The 18,877-nt window shown below is 43.3% G+C and overlaps 2 protein-coding genes and 1 long non-coding RNA gene across 4 annotated transcripts in view; 1 reads left to right on the top strand and 2 right to left on the bottom strand.

Moving 5' to 3' along the window:
* Positions 1–279: 279 nt before the first annotated feature.
* On the bottom strand, positions 280–9,493 carry rlim (ring finger protein, LIM domain interacting). 2 transcript variants are annotated; one of them, XM_040172792.2, is made up of 4 exons: positions 9,348–9,493; positions 8,091–8,318; positions 4,297–4,410; positions 280–4,218 (listed from the first exon to the last, which is right to left on the bottom strand). In XM_040172792.2, exons 2-4 carry the CDS (start codon positions 8,257–8,259, stop codon positions 2,102–2,104), a joined length of 2,400 nt encoding a protein of 799 aa, XP_040028726.2. In that variant the 5' UTR covers positions 8,260–8,318; positions 9,348–9,493; the 3' UTR covers positions 280–2,101. The 2 variants fall into 2 exon arrangements, with proteins under 2 accessions (XP_040028726.2, XP_077958387.1); XM_078102261.1 differs by lacking the exon at positions 9,348–9,493 and having other exon boundaries at positions 280–3,877; positions 3,941–4,218; positions 8,091–8,259.
* Positions 8,300–12,822, top strand: LOC120817038 (uncharacterized). Its single transcript, XR_013467603.1, has 2 exons — positions 8,300–8,433; positions 9,468–12,822. It is a non-coding gene; the product is annotated as an uncharacterized LOC120817038 (long non-coding RNA).
* nexmifb (neurite extension and migration factor b) overlaps positions 10,999–18,877 on the bottom strand; it is a 47,548-nt gene continuing 39,669 nt past the window's right edge. The window contains exon 3 of the mRNA XM_040172788.2: positions 10,999–18,436. Coding sequence (XP_040028722.1) covers positions 14,226–18,436 — 4,211 coding nt within the window. The 3' untranslated portion in view covers positions 10,999–14,225. The remainder of the gene's footprint in view (positions 18,437–18,877) is intronic.

The raw sequence follows: 18,877 nt of genomic DNA, 5'->3' as shown, positions 1-18,877 counted from the left end.
GCCACCAATCATCCCCTACTAGCCCAACACCATCATTCAAAGTAATCTGCTTTGCCTTCCAAGAGAGTGACTAATTCAATTCTGAGAAGCTCCAACATGAAGGGGATGGGAGAAAAAAGAAAAAAAATCAATGTCAGATGAAAGCAAAAGTGCAAATATAGAATATTTGAATGTTTTAATAGAATTGTTGATATTATAATAGCTCAATGTGTGCAAGTTATCGCAGAATAAAATTACCCCACTCCACAGAGAGTGTAAAGAATGCATACCTACGATGCATTTTGTAGCATAACTTGTTTAATTCAGCGGTTAGTTTCATTTAACACCCAGTTAACACTAGGTGACACAGAACAAGGCCAAAACTAAAGAATGGCTTAAGAGGGAACATACATTTCATTTACATATTTATGATATTCAACAATGACTGTCTTGCATTGAAACTTTTATGTCCCATAAGGGAAGTAATAATTGTGGCAAAGACATCAAACAGCGGAACAAGAAACATGACAGGATGGCATTAATAGTGATGCCCTTTTCTTAACTTTAGCCAGTGTCCCTGATCAACAGTGCTATTAAAACCTACAGAACTTCAAAATAACTTCAACACATTTAAAAAAAAGAAATTAGTCTTCATTTAAGATTTTAGCCATTAACAACAGTTTTCAACAATAGCATATATTTATATCATGGTTTGTATTTCACGATTCACTTTAGCATGTATTGCACACTGATACGGAGTATCTGCTCGTGGGGCTGGAGGAGTGCACAGTGGTGATCCTCTTTCTACTGGAGCCTTACTATGACAGAAGGGCAACGCTGTGAATTGGTAAATGTGTAACACTCAAACCCTTCAGTAAATAAGTTAAGTTGTCGTGTGTACTTTCAGGTGGACTTCCAGGTAAGAGATCTCGTTATAGGTGACATTTCATTTCAAGTCATTTCAATCGGTCTCTTGGGTCATCTTGGAGAAGTTCATCAATCAATAATTAAAGAAAATCCAATATGTTAGTGGAAAAATAAAGAATCAGACCAGTAGATAATAGATGACTGGGAAATCATTGTTTTACATTAAAAAGTAAGCATCTTTTTACATTTGGGGAGAAACACGTATATTCAAATTGTTTTACACGTCATGCCCGTGAGAGGATTTTTGAGGTGAGTAAATTTACATGCCAACAACTTGATGTAAACCCAATATTGACATCCAATATTGAGTCATTATTCCTTTATGGAATGAATGCTACTCAATTGTTTCAATGATCAAGAAAATAAGGATGCTATGATTCCAAAATAAGCTTTTGCAAAACTAGCCTGGTTTGAGTCATCTTTCTCCTGCGTCTGTACAAAAATCTAAATGTCACCCCAAAACCGTAGATTGTTTCTTTTAAGTGAACAAAAAAGGAAAAGCACAAGTCACACTGTTAATGGAAAACCCAATTGTGTCCTACATCCTTTGGACATCATCAACTCTAAATATTTCAGCTGGGTACACGTATACCACCTATTTGTTCAACAGCAAATTCAGGGGTGCTCTGAGAGTAATTGCAGCTAACACAACCCTAATCTTTGAGATATTTTACAATTCAAAACCAAATTCACTAATACAAAGTATGATTGAAAATTATTTTTACAAGCGTATTTACAGCTAATACTTTGAACTTGTGTAACTAAGAACTGTACCAATACCCAACTTCCGGTACATAAGGCGCCATTTACGAGTTAATACAAAAGAGCAGATGTGCTGCAACCACCTGCAGATGTGCAGTATTTATAACCAGGGGATTCTTTAAGAGATAGCAGTCTGCTTGTGTGGCTTAATGCAATGCAACAGACTGCTTGGTCACTACAAGTTGATTCAAACAGCATGCATTGCTTGTGCCTAACTTTGGACTGCAATAATAAATGTCTTACTTAAGACTGAATATGTCCCAGGGTCACTGTATAGTGCAGCCCAAATCAAACCTGTGAATGTATTGTGATCAAACTCACAAATGGCATGAAGGGAAAACATTTCAATGGTGGAAACACATTCAAAGCCTCTTTTGGACTTAGTATATTTGATTACTTAGGTTGAGACAAAAGGCCCACAGTCTTTAACAAGCTACACCACACTCTCTCTGTTGGCCGATACCAAGACAGCCCTGCGGCAGATGGGGCAAGTGGAGTTTTCGGAGAGCCAGCGATCAATGCAGTGCACGTGATACTCGTGAGAGCAGGGCAGCTTACGTAGCTTGTTACCTTCCGCATATTCTGTTATGCATACACTGCAAGTCTTCAAGGCATCACTCTCACCAAAGTTGCGCATTGCGAGGTTGTCAATCTGCTCTTTGGTTAGCCCTTGGGGCTGGTCCTCGTCATCATCATTCAGGAGGAAGAAATGGGCAAGACGGAGGAAGGGCAATGAGCTTGGCTCCTCCAGGCTGATAGGCGGTCTAGGTCGAGCCCTTCCCCCAGAGGGCGGTGGAGCAGTTGAAAGGCCGTCATCAATTTCAGATTCAGCTGTCCTTGCTCTGACTCCTGTAGCCACAGGTGCCTCATCAACATCAGCAACAGGAGCAGGAGTAGCATCTGGGTGGTTGAGGGCTTCAGCTACATCTGCAGGTGTGCTGGCTCCACGGTTTGAATCTGAAGAGTCAGAGTCTGAATCCATGAGGTAGCCAAGTTCACCGAAGCCAGTCATTATCTGCCTAATCATAGATTGAAGAGCCATTGAGGTTGCCTCTCCCAAACCTGCATCAGAGATTCTTCGGATAGGGATGCGAATAGTGCTAACGTAGGTCCTCACACCAGCACGCTCAGAGCGTGAGAAAGTCCTACGAAATCCACCACGTTCACTCTCATAAAGGAATGTGTTGTTCGAGTTCTGAGAGCGTGAGCGCGTTCGACTGGCAATGCTGTCTCTTTGGCGATATTCGCCTGGACGCACACGGCGCACCTGGAGATCAAGCATAATAGTAGGGGGACGGCGCCCTGCTGCAGCCCCTTCACCCACAGCAGCTTCTCCTTCCTGAGATGCCATATTTCCGGGCTCTGGGACCGTTTCTGCACCCGCCCGAGATGGTTGAACATCACTGTCAGCAGTGCTTTGCCTAGAAGGAACATGTTGTCGAGTCCGAGAACTGCCCTCCATTTGAGGCACAAGAGGCGTATTTGTGGGAGAGTCGAGGCCTTGAGCACTGTGAGCATTATTTGAATTACGTTGATCCAGATTGAGAGGGGAGCGGCTCCTGGCTGTACGTGCCCTAGTCCTGCGAGGCTCTGGACTGGGGCTGCGGGCTCTCCTTTGTCCTCTGCGTGGTAAAGGAGAAAGCGGTGGCTGTACAGTTAGGGTGACAGGTGACCAGGGTGGTTCTCCAAACATCTCTTGTGAAACATCTTGTAATTCAGGCTGTGGTTCCACTATGACACCCAATTCCTCAACCACGGGTTCCTCCACTACTTCTAACTCCATGGGCACCTGTTGTTCTGCAATGGACACTGCAGGATCAGCCATGGACACCGCGGAATCAGCCATGGGAAACTGGGGTTCGGTCATGGTCCTATTGGGATCGGCAATGCTTATCTGGGGTTCAGCAACGGTCAGCTGGGGATCAGCAACGGTCACCTGCGGTTCCGCAACGGACAGCTGGGGTTCCGAAACGGACAGCTGGGGTTCCGCAACAGACAGCTGGGGTTCCGCAACAGACAGCTGGGGTTCCGCAACAGACAGCTGGGGTTCCGCAACAGACAGCTGGGGTTCCGCAACAGACAGCTGGGGTTCCGCAACAGACAGCTGGGGTTCCGCAACAGACAGCTGGGGTTCCGCAACGGACCCCTGGGGATCCGCAACGGACCCCTGGGGATCCGCAACGGACCCCTGGGGATCCGCAACGGACCCCTGGGGATCCGCAACGGACCCCTGGGGATCCGCAACGGACCCCTGGGGATCCGCAACGGACACCTGGGGATCACCATTTGCCACCACTTCTTGACCCTCTGGAGACTCTTGAGACTCTTGTTCCCCTTCCCCAGCTGCCTGCTGTTCAGCCAGATTGCGATTCACACTGATTTCCAGGCTGAAGCGAAAATCGCCACTGTTTGGATTGGTCTGGCTTACGGCCCGCCATGACTGGTTTCCACGATGACCAGTTCTGGTTGTGTTGCCTGTGCGCCTCACGGTGTTCAGCCAATCTAAGAGACTGTCCCCATTGGCAGGATCCTCAGAGTTTTCTGGTGGTTCTGAAAATCAATAGAGTTAAGAAGTGAAAAATCATATCTGAATTTGACATTACATAAGTGAAAACTAGACAAACTTACCAACTGGATCTTCTACACTTTCAGTGCTGGGAGCATTAGTATTGTTACTATGCTGATCTGGACCATCCTTTATTTGCTGAAGTCTACTAAACAGCTCATCCTCTGTCACCTCTCCTGAAAGACATATTACAAAAGAAGAGAAACTAATATTAAAAGAGAAAATCCACATATTACTTTAAAAACCATTATGTGTTTAATACACTTCCTCTATTCTAGTCTGACCGCCAAGGTTGGATAGAAGAAAGACATTTGCAGATGCTGGGAGGAATTCAAAGATGAACTCCCTGCAATTAGAACAGACATTTTCCTATTTAATGTATCGACAGAAGACGTCGGCACGGGGAAGCAGTGTGTATGTTTAAATCCACAGTAACATTGCACTATTACGGACATATACAGGGCATATTTTATATGCATCTCAATTGGGGTTTGCAGTTTGCGAGAAGACCTTTTGCTCGTTTGCCCTCAGTTCTGTGTGTCTCAGTCTGTTCTTGTGCGTAGCCTTTGAAGAATAACGTGAGAGTAACGTGGTTGTAGTTGGAAAGAAATGTAACTTTATGGAAATTAACCCTAATTACGATAAAGTTACTTTTCTTTCCAACTACATCCATCATAGCTGTTGGACATAAACCATGAGGGTACCCTGCACCAACTACCAAGTCAAATTCCTTGTATGTCTAACATATTTTGGTAATAAATGTTCCGGATTCCTGATAATTAGTATTGATTCATTAAATTTACAGCGGCATGTTACTGAATGAATATTTGTGGAATGTTGTTTTGGGTCTAAATCTGTTCGCCCAAACTCATAATATATGTTAAGACTTTGACATGTGTGATTCCATTTAATAATAAACAGGGAGAAACATGCTACCTTCCTTTTGGATACATGTATTTCTTTTCCCAGAGTACTGATTTGTATCACATGATACAACAACAATCACCTGAAGCTTGATATCCGCAAAGCCAATGAGCTTGTTGTGGACTTTAGGAGGAGCAGGAGCCCCACAGTCCTGGTTGTCATCCAAGAAGAGGAAGTGGGGAGGGTTGGACTCATACAAGTATCACTCGGTCCAAATCAATAAAAAAAAAAAAAAAACTGGACTGGACTCACAACACCTTTGGAAGGGACTGAGCTGACTGTTGTTCCTGAGGAGACTCGGATCCTTCAGTGTTCTCGCGTGCAGATCTTCTATCAGTCTGTAGTAGCCAGTGCTCTGTTCTTCGTGGTGGCATGCTGAAGAGGTGGCAGCAAGGCCTGGAGGTCGGCAGTTTCAACAAGCTGTTAAGGAAGGCCAGCTCGGTGATGAGGTTGGAACTGAACAGTGTGGACGAAGTGGTGGAGTAAAGGACCAGGGCAAAAATCAAAGCCATCTTGGGTAACCCTTCTCACACTTTTTAAAACATGCTGTGGCAGATTGGCGGCTTGTTGTAGACGGAAGGATGAAAAAAGGACAAGATCAAGATCAAGTGGGTGTTTCTCAAAGTCAAAGGATCCTTCAATTGCTGAATTTCAAGGACGCTACGAATTCAAATCCTGCTGAAGAACTGTTCCAATGCCGACGATCCTTTGAACTCTACTGAAGACTTACTACCTTTTTCAGTGGATGTCAAGTAGGGTGTGTGTGCATCCTCTGCGATCCATTATCATGGGCACAATGCAGCTCATGTCCGCGAATTTGGAAACATTTGAGGTATAATGGCAAACTTTGAGTCAGCAGTCCTGCTTTTCATAAACAGATTTGAGGTAAGAAATGGCCAATCCAGCTACTGAACCCTCACTATTGGATCTAAACTGCCCAATATAAAAGTATAGAATTAAAAAGCAGCAGCTGAGTCATTTATTGAGGCTATTAATAGCACCAAAGGCAGTACTAGCAGAGATGGAGGTAGAGCAAGTCAATTTTCACATCAATCTTGGGGAATAAGGGCTTAATATCGACCAAACAAGATGGTTTTGAAGAGTTTTATTTTGCTTGTCAAGTTTGAATAAAGTGTGGTATGTTTCGTATGTTAATTGTATGAACATACACAATTGTATGAATTCTAATCATTGTACAAATCCCTGATAATTTAATTTAATCTTTTAAGACTACACATTTTGAATGTGTGTATATTATGTTTAGAAAAGGGTAACAATTAATATGAGAAAGAGTAATATATTTAATTATTGTAAATAGTGAAGAAATTTAAAACACGTACAATTCTTCCGTACACCAGCACACTCGCTTGTCCATTAAAAAAATGTGTTCTCAGAATGCTAGGAAGTAGACTTGCCCGGACACTATAGGGCCAAACTTGGACCAGTTCTACCAAGGAAGCATCCTTAACTTTGAGAAACACCCTGGGAGTGTTCCCTCATTCAAGGTGAGGGTCTAAGGATAAAACGTTTTTGATGTATAGATTGCATCGGTGCTTCAAGCTCATTTATTGATATAGGGGTATTTAAATAAAATGCATTTGACTTGTCTTGTCTAAGCCTTTTTTTCCTTTCAGTTTACTTAAAAACGATGTAGTTAAAGTGGATTCTAATAGAACTAACGGTGTAGCCGTTTCTATAGACAAAGTATCAAATGTTGATTTTGCTGATATGGAGCTACTTACTCCAAAACAGGGATACGTCATTCACAACTTTCACATGACAGCAGAGATCTACAAAAATCACCAGTTCCAAGGTCGGCACGCGAGATTAGTGTCACCAATTCAGTATCAAATCTAGAGTTAATAGGGTCACAACTCCCACTTCAGTTTCTGAGTTACACCCTTGAATAATCATCCGCAGAACCATGACGCAACATTATGATGTCATAATCAAGTTGACCTTTGACATATTTGGAAATGAACTGGCATCCCTTTATTCTATTAGTTATTTCTTTGAAATTTCGCAATAATAATATTTACAATTCTAGGGTTTTGTCCAAGAACGTGTTTTCACTCACAACAGTGATTCATATGGCGCACGTGGAAACAAAAAAGCTGCAAATCTTAATTTGGGATATTGTCCACCAAAAGTCTTTTACTGTCAAATTTATACTGAGCGTTGAGGCTTTAAATGTCTGTTATAATTAATAAACACTAATGTGTGTTCACACACACACACACACACACACACACACACACACACACACACACACACACACACACACACACACACACACACACACACACACACACACACACACACACACACCTATATAAAAAAGAAAGTGCATTCAGTTTCATAATGATAAATACTTTGATCAATATTTTGCCTGAAATAGTTACATATATCTTTGGACTGTTAACTTTTAAACTCTACAATGCTTAAGCTATTGGTAATATTTACAAATGCAGCCTGGGTTGGGCTCATGTATGGGCAGTACCAGAAAAAGATTGCAGCGGGAATTCAGTCAGGAGACACGTTTTATAAAAAATAAACTCTTGCAGAAAATGTGTCCACAAAAAAAAAAATGATGTTAATGTTTGTACTGCATTGGCCGATAGAGCAACAAAAGGACATATACTGTAAATCAATGACAACGAGCTGCTCGGGAGATGCAGTGTACATAAAAGGTTTTTATGAAGGAAAAAGCTTGCTAGATTACTCACACGCTTAGTAAAACGAATAGCTGGACTGGCGTGGAGTGACTCGGCTTAAAATTGTAATCACACTGAATACATACAACGTAGCGAGTACTGATACCCGGCCACATCTTTGAGTTACAAATGTCAACATTGTCACCCACACAGATCAGTCACACGACGGAGAGACTATTGTAATTAGATTTTAAAAAATAATAAAAAAGGTTTATTACCCGGGGTGCCCAATAGATTGTTGTCCCTCATGAGACGATAGTCCTCGTCACTTAGATTGTTGACAAACTGGTAGAAGGCCTCCTCCCTGTCCAGGCGGTCCCGCTGCCTCCTGCGTTGTGACTCTGGCTGGTCACCGCCACTCTGCTCTAGACTGTCGGACCCTTCCATTGATTCAGAGGGGAGGGAGGTCGAGGGGATGCTCTCCAATCTTTAGCAAGATCCAGCCGCTGCATCAAAAACAAATAAGATAATATGAACAGTTTATTTAATCACTTTATTAACAATACTCAGATTGAGATTAGGGTGATGCAACAAGGACATGTCTTGTGTCCACTCTGTTAGGTAAGATGAATATAATGTTAACAGTGTATTGACGTAACCTACTGTCTCTGATATTACAACAAGCTAGGGAAACAGTCATCATGGGAAAACTCGAAATACAGCAACACAATGCAACCCAGTACCAGTTGCCGTAAACACAACACAGCTAACGCTAGCCGGGCCATTGCGTTTGACCCCACGTACGTATCCCGAACAAAACACATAATGCCGCTATTCAATAGCTACAACGCGTGTGTGTGCTTTGATGTGGTGTGTATTTCTAGATCCCAGGGGAAAGCAATGTTTTTGACAAAGTCAAGATAGAAAACAAAATGGCATCATCTAACGTTAGCTCGCCTTACGTTCACCAGCTAGCTAGCTAGCTAGTATTGTAACTCCCACGGTTTCAAACACAGGTAACTACAAAACACAATGAGCTATACAAGAGAACCAATTCTTTCTAGTAACAGATAAAAGATATAGACAAAGACTACCGATTTGGATGTATGTGATACAATATCATGTGTATTGTCGGCTGAAAACCGGCTTCTTAATAGACCAAACAAGCCCGGCTGTCTAAAGCTTTCACTGCGCTAAAGCTAGTTAGCCGCAATGTCTATGTTAACGTTACATTAGCTAACGCTAACTTGGCCAGTAACTTCCTGATAAGTGTCCTCAGTCCAACTGCCTTGACGTAAATACTATTTTAGCACAAAGCGCTGTGTGTTAGGAAACCGGACGTGAACTTGATATTAATATTGTGTATCGTTACTGAGGAAAACACGAGGATTTCCTTTGGGCATCACAAGCTAACTTAGCAAGAAACGTCAACCAATGACGTTCACCAGAGCAAACAAGCTAAAATTAGCTAGCTAATGCATGTAACGACAATCATAAGAACTATACGATCTGTCACCAAATGTTTATCACGTTACCTGTTCAATAATGTGTGTAGCAGTGTAATCGTACTTCCAAATTGTTCTTCTAATATTCTCTCAGAATTGCTCGACTGTTCAGCTAACTACGATTTCAGGATTCCATTTTCTTTCTTTTAGGAAGGCTACAATGGTCTTCCGGAAGCTGGCCCGGAACCATATTCCCTGGATATTGTCTTACAGGCAGGCACGAGCGCTGCAGCACCAGCGGCTGAAGGGTTGTGGGTGACGTCTCCCGATGGGGGCGAGTGAGCCTGTTACGCCTGAAAGACTAAACTCGGAGCAACAACAGCTCGATATCTTCTGAGAACGGCGATAGAAAGAGGATGTTTGTGTTGGACGGTGTGGCACCGTGGAGCTGGAGCGTCACGATGCGGTTGGACTTGCAAATACTTTTATCTTCCGCAGAATTAAAAAAAAGAAAAAAAGAAAAGAAAACAGTCCGATGTTGATAATTGTGCATGATATTTACCCTAGCAGCCAATGTCACATCATAAGTCATACTCATAATAAATCAAATTGACTTATGCAACTGTTTTAGTTGTAGGTGTCACATCCCATTTGGACAAGTTGCGTGTGTTTTAATCATATTTTTGAACAAAGGAGAGATTTTGATTTAGCAGTAAAAACGTACAGTTACGTACTGAAACACCATGTGCCATTAATTCGTTACTGGGTTGTTTAGTTCCTATTGTTGGACAACATATTGTTGTGTACTGTGAAAAAACACGCCGTCGACAGTCGCCTTAGGCAGTGTTGTATCCCACATCATTGTTTTGTTGCAGTATTAACTCACTCAATTCTTTAAAAAGGGATACTGGAGAGTACTGAACTCCTTAAGTCCCATTGATAAACAGGCTGGTGCCGCTATATGTCCATCGTGGTTGGGAACCTAAATAAATAAACAACCACATAAACAATTGTACTAATGAGATACCCTCTGACTGCAGTGTGAGGATGTACCGACAAAACGGTCTCATTTAATCACCACAGGTGTATCTGATTCATTGCATTAGACATTCTGTCTTTTAATTTGCCTGTTGCCTTATTGGCCATGGGTGACTAAAGAACAAAAGCAATGCTAATACCACCTGACAATTTTGGAGGCATACATCACAGAATGTGTTATGGTCTGAGACAGTATCTCCAGCTCCAATTAAGCATGCCAGAATGAGTTGCAGTGTGGACCACAGCAGCCCAGCTCAGAGTTATGGATGAGCAGTCACTCTAGCAGTGCCTGACCCTGAGTGCTAATTAGATATGACATTAAAATAACATGAGCCAAAGACAGACTTGTGCAGAAATTAAATGCCTTGCGTTGAATCAACTTCCAACACAACAAATAACAACGGACTAATTGGAGTAACTGAGTTTATAACAGTAAAAAGGGTTATAAAGATTATTTTCTTCCCTGTTACTATTATTGTAGAATACCACAAAGATTGGGTGGATATTTGCTTAACAAGCAAGTTAATTACACTTCACTCGAGACTTCTCAATAAGCTGTTTGTATGAAGCTAAACTCTGTGTCATACTTTCTTTTGGTTGTTGTTTTGGATGCACAGAAATCGAGAGTGAGGAGATTCTTGTATATTGTAGTTACTGGGTGAAACAACTGGTGGGCGGTAAAAAATACAACCCAACGCTCTTCAGAAAGCAGCATTCAAAATCTTATTTTAATTTGTATATTTACTCCATAAACATTATTACAAAACTCAGCAAGTTACCAATATTACATTATCACCATACAGGCTTGATCACAAATATTTAAAACTTTTGCAACAGTTACAACAAAACAAAAAACTAAATGATACTCAAATAATTTACATGAAAATCTATAAAACAGCAAATTGTTCACAAATTATATATTTTTTTCCAGGTTTTCATTTTTTTTTCTTTGCTTATTTGTGTTTTGCACAGTAACACAACACTCTCACAACAAGATCATGGTCTTATTACAAAACTCCCAACAAAATGTAAATATTTCTAGTTTTCTGTTGATATTCATATTTTGGTTTTTAAAACCAGAAACTTGTCATTGTATATCCTTTCCACTGCCCATAGAGGCGCATAAAAGGTTACTCACACACACAAATACTTCACAGCACTTTCTAAGAAAAATATACACTTACAAAATATGTTACAAATTGGCACACAAAAAATATACAAGATTTTGTAGTGTCAAGAGTTCATTAAGATTCCTTCTGGTAACAACTCTAGACAGTATATATAAAGCTCGGTAATCTTTTAATGAAAAGAGCGAAAGTAATTCCAATCAATGTTAAAGAATCATGAAGTGAATACATCGAACATAACATTATAATATACATTCATAAAGAGGGTTAGGTACCTAATCTAGTTTGCATTTATTTTTTGTTAACTCTGGGAAAAAAAAAATCAAAATGAAAAAAAAAAAAAAAAAATTGTCAGCTTTCTTAGCACCATTAACATGAGGCAGCTCAACAGTGGCACATTTTATAAACAAAAAGAAGAAATGAAAATAAACTATGAACTCAGAGAAGTACATTCAATTTGACAATAGGCAGAAATGAGAGAAGGCAGACTAAATGGGCTTGAAGCCCATGTGGAGCTTCCCATCAGCAGCTTGTCTTGGTCCTAACCCTGATACACGGGAGAAAAGAAACAAAGGATCATGGCAGAGAGAAAAGAGACAGAGATTGATTATGATTCTTGCCATATGCAAGCAATCAATTGCGATCACCTCACAATTACCATATCCAGTGTGACAAAGCCTGTTTTTGAATCACGTCTGAATTTGTCCACACATTTCCATGCAGTCTCATATAATTACTACTATGTTTAGAAAAGAAATTTAACATTCAAAAGAAAAAGAAAATATATGCCTGTTGTTTGAGCACATATTTATAAAAGATCATCTTATAACCAGTTGAAGGGGCTCCATTTCCCCTGAAATACAGCTACAAAAAATGATAATATCACTCATTAAACATGATTGTGTGGTTTAATTTAAGGTGGATTTGTTTTTGTGCAGTGAGGCAGTGAATGAGCCCAAAGTAATTCATATAAATGGCCCAGGAATACACTGGATCATATGGTACAAATACATTTTCTTTTTAAATTTGTGCCTTTATTTGGCCTTTTTTTTGGTGACATTACTTCTGCCAAAATATTGACCCATCAAAACTGAAATGACAGTTAAAGACACTTTAAAAGAAAGTACCTTCAAAAGAAAGAAGTTAAATTATGACATTTGATAAATCAACCAAAACAATCAGATAACAAATACAGTGGTGCAAACATATGGCAGTGTTAAGAAAAAAATGACATGAGGATGTCAGGAAAAACTACTGTTTAAGTTACCATTTCAGGTAAGATAGACGTAAGGTTCCCACGTGGAGCTAATGTAAAGACATGCTTTCCTTCATTTACAGGATTACTGATTCCTTTTGTACTGAAAACTGCTTTCACATTCACATTAAATCTAACTGCAAACATGGTATATCCATTCATTACTGATCAGTCTATGAGTAATAAACTGCCTTGAATTATTTGTACAAAACAGCAATCCAGTGAGGCACAGCCCCAACTGACAAATCATTTCCTTGCTTATCCTCAAACATCTGCACTACACTCTCCTTGGTCAGGAGAAAGCTCATTTGAACCTCTCTCTTTTTTATGGTCTTCATCTACAGTAGCCTTCAGAGCCGATCTCCTCTTTGTTGCTTCTTCGTGCCAGGCGATGTTGAGGTAAATTGAATTTGGCAAACAAAGTGGGGTAAACGAGGAGAATTCAGAGTCTTTTGATTTGGTTTAGTGAGTGGAGGTGTACCACTGCCAGCTGTTGGTGCCTTTCATCAGAGAAGAGAGAAAAGTCCCAAATAAAGAATTCCTGTTGTGGCAAGTCTTTGCGAGGAGTCTCCAGCCCGAGCAGCCAATACTCCAATGGATAAAAAAGAGCAACAGCCAATATTCACACATATATAAGAGGTCATTTACACAGCATTGTTACTTTTGGCACATTGATTTTAAGATTATAATCATCTTTTTTTGCAAATATTGCATGTCCCTGTACAACAACATTGACAAAAATACTCTGAGGGTGGAGCTTTTATGAATTTGCAAGGCGTAAAAATGTAAATTTAGATAACCAGTTCCTCAAAACTCCAGAGGAAAAAGAAATGCTTGATAAAAGAAAATGGGGAGTCATTCCAACTTTGAGGGGGTGAAAAAAAGACAAAGTCTGATATGTCATCATTACAAAATGGTCCCATCTTGTGTTTTCAAGATGTCTTGGGCTTAAAAGGGCTCATTTATTGTAGGTTTCCTTCTTGAAATGAGCCAGGCAGTGTATGAAGGACAGCAACAACAGGACATCCATATTCTGCATACAAAAACAGATGAGGAGGAGGGGTGCGTAGATGTCACTCAATGCATTTGTGTATATAGCTACATCTTTAGGGGAAGGGGGAATAAATACATAATTCAGGGGAGCTAGTTCTGCTTAGAAAATCCAAAAACAAAGTTCCTCAAAAAGGCGACAGAACTGTTTTCAAGGCTTATTCTTTTTTTCAGACAAAAATAAAAACAAAACGACTATAAGAAGAACAAACGAAGCAGGAACAACAAAAGCAAGAAAAATGCAGCCATGGTCGTTTCAAATCTCAATCAAGCTTGACACAATCACTCAATAGGTAGTTTGCAAAGTACAAGAAGTTTATCATGCAGATATTAATTTCCTCTTCGGGTGGGGGTTAAAAGGAAGTGGGAGTAGTCAGGGGGAACGTAGTACTCATGCAGCTCTGGCATAGCGTCAGTGTAGGTATGCTTGGAGGGGAGGGCTGAGCAGGTAGTGGGGGGAAGTGAGAAGGGGGTGCAACAGCAGCTGATAACAAAATATTACCTCAGTTTCTCAAACGAGGTCATCAGTGCTATGTCCTTATTTGGGTCTCTCTCAGCTCGCTTCCCCTTCATTGTCTCAATCCGTGGGAACTTTGCACTGGTCTTGTGGCGGTACAGCTTTTTGTGCGCAGGCCCAGGGTTAATAAAGTTGGGTTTATCAAACATGTTGCAGCCAAGAGCTAATTGTGGGAACAAGGGATGAGAGGGGTTGAATTTGGCCTGGTTCTTTCCTCCCTTTCCCCCCGCCTTTCTGCCTCTTCCAGCCCCTGTTAGCGTGGCCCCCTTTTTCTTCATGTCGGCCTCTGTGCCTGCCAAGATTTTGAGGGTCTTTAGGTTGAGGCTATTGGCCTCAGATGGCATACAGGCCTCAGACATGGGGTTCCACAGTGGCTCAATGGAGGCCATCATGAACCTTTGGACCTCAGCCATGCCAGAGACAATATTGGACAGAATATTTGAGGGCTCCTCAAATTCCCTCTGGTCGTCCCCAACCAGGCTATTGCTCTCCGACCAACCGGGGCCGGACCAGTCCCCCGTACTGCTACTGTCAGTCAGGCCTGTGCCACAACTACCTGCCTGGTTCTTTGCTGCCTTACCCTCCAACATGGCCTTTATCTTTTTGGTGGAACGTGAGTTCTGTTTGGGGGTCTTGACCTTTTCGGACTTCGGGGCTCTAGGAGCCCGGACTTTCTTAGGGCTCTGTCCTGCGGCTGTCTGTTTGCAATTTCCTTTCCTCTTTGACTTAATGCTTTTTGCACCGGCCAACCCCTCCCCACTCTGTTCATCAAATTCGTTAACCCCCAGCTCCTTCTTATCTAAGTGTAACACATCCTGACTGCTGAAGTTGTGAAGCGGAAACTGGCTGTCTTCCACTGTGTACGCATTTGCTGTGTGCTCTTGTTGCTGCATAACGTCACAGTTCCACTTTGCCTCCCGGTTGCAGTCCAGGGTCATGTCATTCACATCCTGGTATTCTCCGGCATTCCCTGCCATCTTCATATCACGCCCCACCACCTGGGGAGACAGGTTGGGGGTCTCAGGAGGGGAGAGCTCTGACAGTGATGAGTGTCTAAACTTGTCGGGGGTAAAGTTGGAGATGTCCAGCAGGTCTGAAGACTCCCTGAGTGGGGTAAGGGCGTCCACACTCTGCTGAATCACCACTTTAGGACTGCAATGAGCTAAGAAGCTGTCTCGGCCCTCCTCCTCACCCTCTCGTTCACAAGACTTGAGGCTGAGGGAGCTGTAATTGCTGGAGGAGGCTGACAGAGAGCCGACTGAGTCATAGCTGATGAGCCTGCCATTGTCTGTGCACAGGGACCCTCTCTGGTATTGCACCTGACCCTCCACAGGAGCTGACTGACACACTTGCAGATCTGTCCCGGGCTGCAGCCCTGCCTCTGTCAGATAGCTCTTCTCATAAAGCAGCCTGTCAGCCTCGGGGCTCAGCTGGCTGTAGTCAGAAACTGGTAGGCTGTCATTCAGGGGCACAGTAGCTGGGAAGTTGCTGGGTAAAATGGGAGTTTCAGGGGTCTCAGGGCCAAAGCTCTGACTTGAACAGAGCTGCGAGTGCCACATCTGGGGGAAGTTGGGGCAGTTCTGGGGAGACTGCTGGAGCTCCGACTCGGAGGGAGGAGAGAGGACGCAGCTCTGAGCGAGCTGCAGAGAAGGAAACTGTTTCTCCTCGAGGGAAAGCCCCAAAGGATACCGCTGCCTAGAGGGCTGCTGGGGGAAATAAGAGATAGCGGCTCCACCAGAGGAGTCCGTGGCATCTAACAGGGTCTGCAGGTAGCCCCCCGGGATAACAGGGACACCCGACTCCACCGCCTCCGAGGGGGGGGCTTTGTTAGGGGAGCGACTGGACGACACAAAGGGGAATTTCTCCTCGGATGTATGAGTGGCAGTGTTATTGTCACAGAGATGGGGTTTGACTGTAGTTGAGCTAATGCCTGCCTCTTCTAACCCGGCAGCAAGCTCCCCAATCGGTGCCGCAGCGACACAGGCGTCCGTTTCATCCGTGGCGCTCCTCCCCTCTTCTCCCTCTGCCTCTTTCATTTTCTTGCTCCTCAGCCTGGCTTCGCTTTTGAATTTCCTTATCCTGACGGTTTTATTCCCCCCCAATCTCCTCCCCTCCCTTTCCTCCCTCTCCTGGGAGCGACTCTTGGCTGTGACTGTGTGCGTGATGGAGTTTGTGTCTAATGTTACTGGGAGGCCTGGGGCTTCTATTGTTCCCCCTACCGTGGGGGTGGCCTCTTCTTTAGTTACACCTCCCTGGCCCCGATCAGAGAGAGGGGAGCACTGTACTGTTGCTGATTGCTCCACAGCGTGAATCCTCTGAACCTTAAGCCTGTTTGCAATCTTGTATTTCCTTTTGGGATGGCTAGAATTAAAAGGGCGATGATGGCGTCCGTTTAGATGAAAACCGCGTTGCTGTTTATCTCTGGCAGCCAGCTTAAGCTGCTCCTGTCTCTCTCTTTGCTTCTCCTGCCAGAAATCCTTCAGAGGAGCCAGTGTCTCATATTTGGTTACTGTGTCTGTGTTTAAGCTCACAGTATCGTCCACAGGGTCCAACTTGCCCAGTTTCACTGACATTAGTCTCTCCCCTTTAAACCGGTTGATGATGATGTACTTGATGACCACTGGCGGCTCTTTACGACACGATTTTCGGCGTTTTTTGGGGCACCAGTCTACATCCTCCTCCTCTTTCTGACCAGACGGAGCTTTCTCTTTTTTCTCCGCATTCTTCTCACTCTCAAGCGAGTCAACGTCATATAAGTAGTCATCACTGTATCGAACCTTTCTCTTGGAGCGCAAACCATAGTTGAGGGGGTTAGAGGGGCTGAGTAATCTCTTTGAGTGGCTCTTCTTAAGCTTGCCCTCCTGCAGGGTGTCTGAGGAGGAGCCAGTGCAGGAGCTGTCATCGCTAAACTCACCTGACTCCTCTGTGGAATTGAAGTCCATAAGGTAGTTGACTTTGGGGGTTGACATGGGTGAGCCTTGGGAACCATCGAGGGGACTCCTACCACTGCAGTCCCCAGCCTTTCCTTCCTGCCCTGTCTCGAGAATGAGCTCATCAGCTTTGAGCTGAAGCTCCTCAGCACTCCTTCTCAAGACTCCGGCTCCTTCCTCTTTCTTGGCACAGTTGGCCAGGACACTAGGGAAAAAGTTAAACTGCGTCTCCTCCTGGAGAACGTTTGTCTTTTCCCTCATGTTGTCCTGGAAAGACTCGTAGCGAATCTTCAGCGAACAGACATCACTGCTCAAAGTGGAATCATCGTCTTCGTCGTCAAACAGATTGTCCACGTCGTCCTCGGAGAAGAGGTTGACTGAGAGTTCATTCTTAGAACAAAGGTCCAGCAGTTCCATCTTACTCTCACTGATGAAGGATTCAAAGTAGCCCCAGTCCTGGCCGGCATTAGCCAGCAGGACCTCCTCTCCGCTCACTTTGTCCAATAACAGTCCCTCATACAGGTTTTTAGCTGTTGCATCATCTTCTGGGTCATCACAGTCGTCTGTTGTTTTATTCCCGTCAGCCCTCTTACCCTCACCTGGGGCTTTTGGCAGAGGAAAGCTAAGTAGTTGGTCAGAGAGGAGCTGTTCTCCATATTGACTCACTGCCTCCCCCGCATGGCTCAGGCACTGGATGCTGATATTGTTGATGTCAGAGAAGTCCTCTCTGCTCACGTCGCCTATCCTAACGCTTAGCCCAGTCCCCGTGTCAGGGTTGGCGTTAGGGTCATGGGGCGGGTTCTGGATAGAATTAGGGTCAGTGGCATCCCGGGTCTCGATGAAGCAGCCAAGGCAGGTGCGGGTAGGCTGAAGAAGACACTCCTCTGTCAGGTTAGACACAGTGGCAGTCTCCATCATTGTAGCTGACAGAGGGAGGGCAACAGGCAGCAAGAGGGAAGTCTTCTGAGTGTCTTCTGTAGGGTTCCAGGAGCTTACAGCTGGGGTGGGCCGTGGTGTGGGGTTGTGGTGAAGTTGAGAGACTACAGATGCAGCATCATCAGAGGGAGGGAAGCGGGGCGCTGTCAGGCCCAGAGAGGACTCAGGGCCAAGGGGAAGTGGGAGTGTTGGCGATGTAGGCGTGGTCCTCTTGCGTGTTGGGCAGGCCGGCTGTGAAGTCCCTGCGGCAGCAGGAGGTAAGGATGGAGGGAGAGCAGCATCAACGATGCCACAAAGACTCAGATGACCACTCTGCTCACATACCCCTGCAGAGGAAAAATGAAAAACATTTCAGATCTTTCAACTCTTTGTAACACATTCTACGATTAAATTACAGTGTTTTTGGTCTGGAGTTACACTGACATTGATTCTGGGTTGCTAAAATGAAATTAGCGTCAATTAACCACATAGAGTTTAAAATGTCATTGTGTGATGCCAGCCTCAAACATTGGCTTTTCAGTTTTGGTACTAGATTCAATAAAAGGTATTAAAATGTCAAGTTGGAAAAACTTCTCAACCAATACTGGTTGATTTTCAAATGTAAAAGGCGACACAAACCAAACCACAAATGGTTTTATTTCTCGTAAATAGAGGGTAGAAAAACCTACCCTAAAATAAAATTGACAATAACGTTAGATCAGATATCCCCTATTTTATGGAAATAATACACAACATCTTTCTTTACCAACTACTACTACAACATTTCC

This window comes from Gasterosteus aculeatus, chromosome 4 (genome assembly GCF_964276395.1).
Source record: "Gasterosteus aculeatus chromosome 4, fGasAcu3.hap1.1, whole genome shotgun sequence".
Taxonomy (NCBI): domain Eukaryota; kingdom Metazoa; phylum Chordata; class Actinopteri; order Perciformes; family Gasterosteidae; genus Gasterosteus; species Gasterosteus aculeatus.
Note: the sequence above shows the minus strand (reverse complement) of the source record. Positions and strands in the feature narration are given on the sequence as shown.

Coding starts and splice junctions, on each gene's coding strand:
- rlim (XM_040172792.2), bottom strand. CDS start 8,259: ATGGAAGGGTCCGACAGTCTAGAGCAGAGTGGCGGTGACCAGCCAGAG. Junction 4,411..8,090: donor CAATCTATTGGGCACCCCGG/GTAATAAACCTT, acceptor TATGTCTTTCAG/GAGAGGTGACAGAGGATGAG. Junction 4,219..4,296: donor AAGTGTAGAAGATCCAGTTG/GTAAGTTTGTCT, acceptor ATTGATTTTCAG/AACCACCAGAAAACTCTGAG.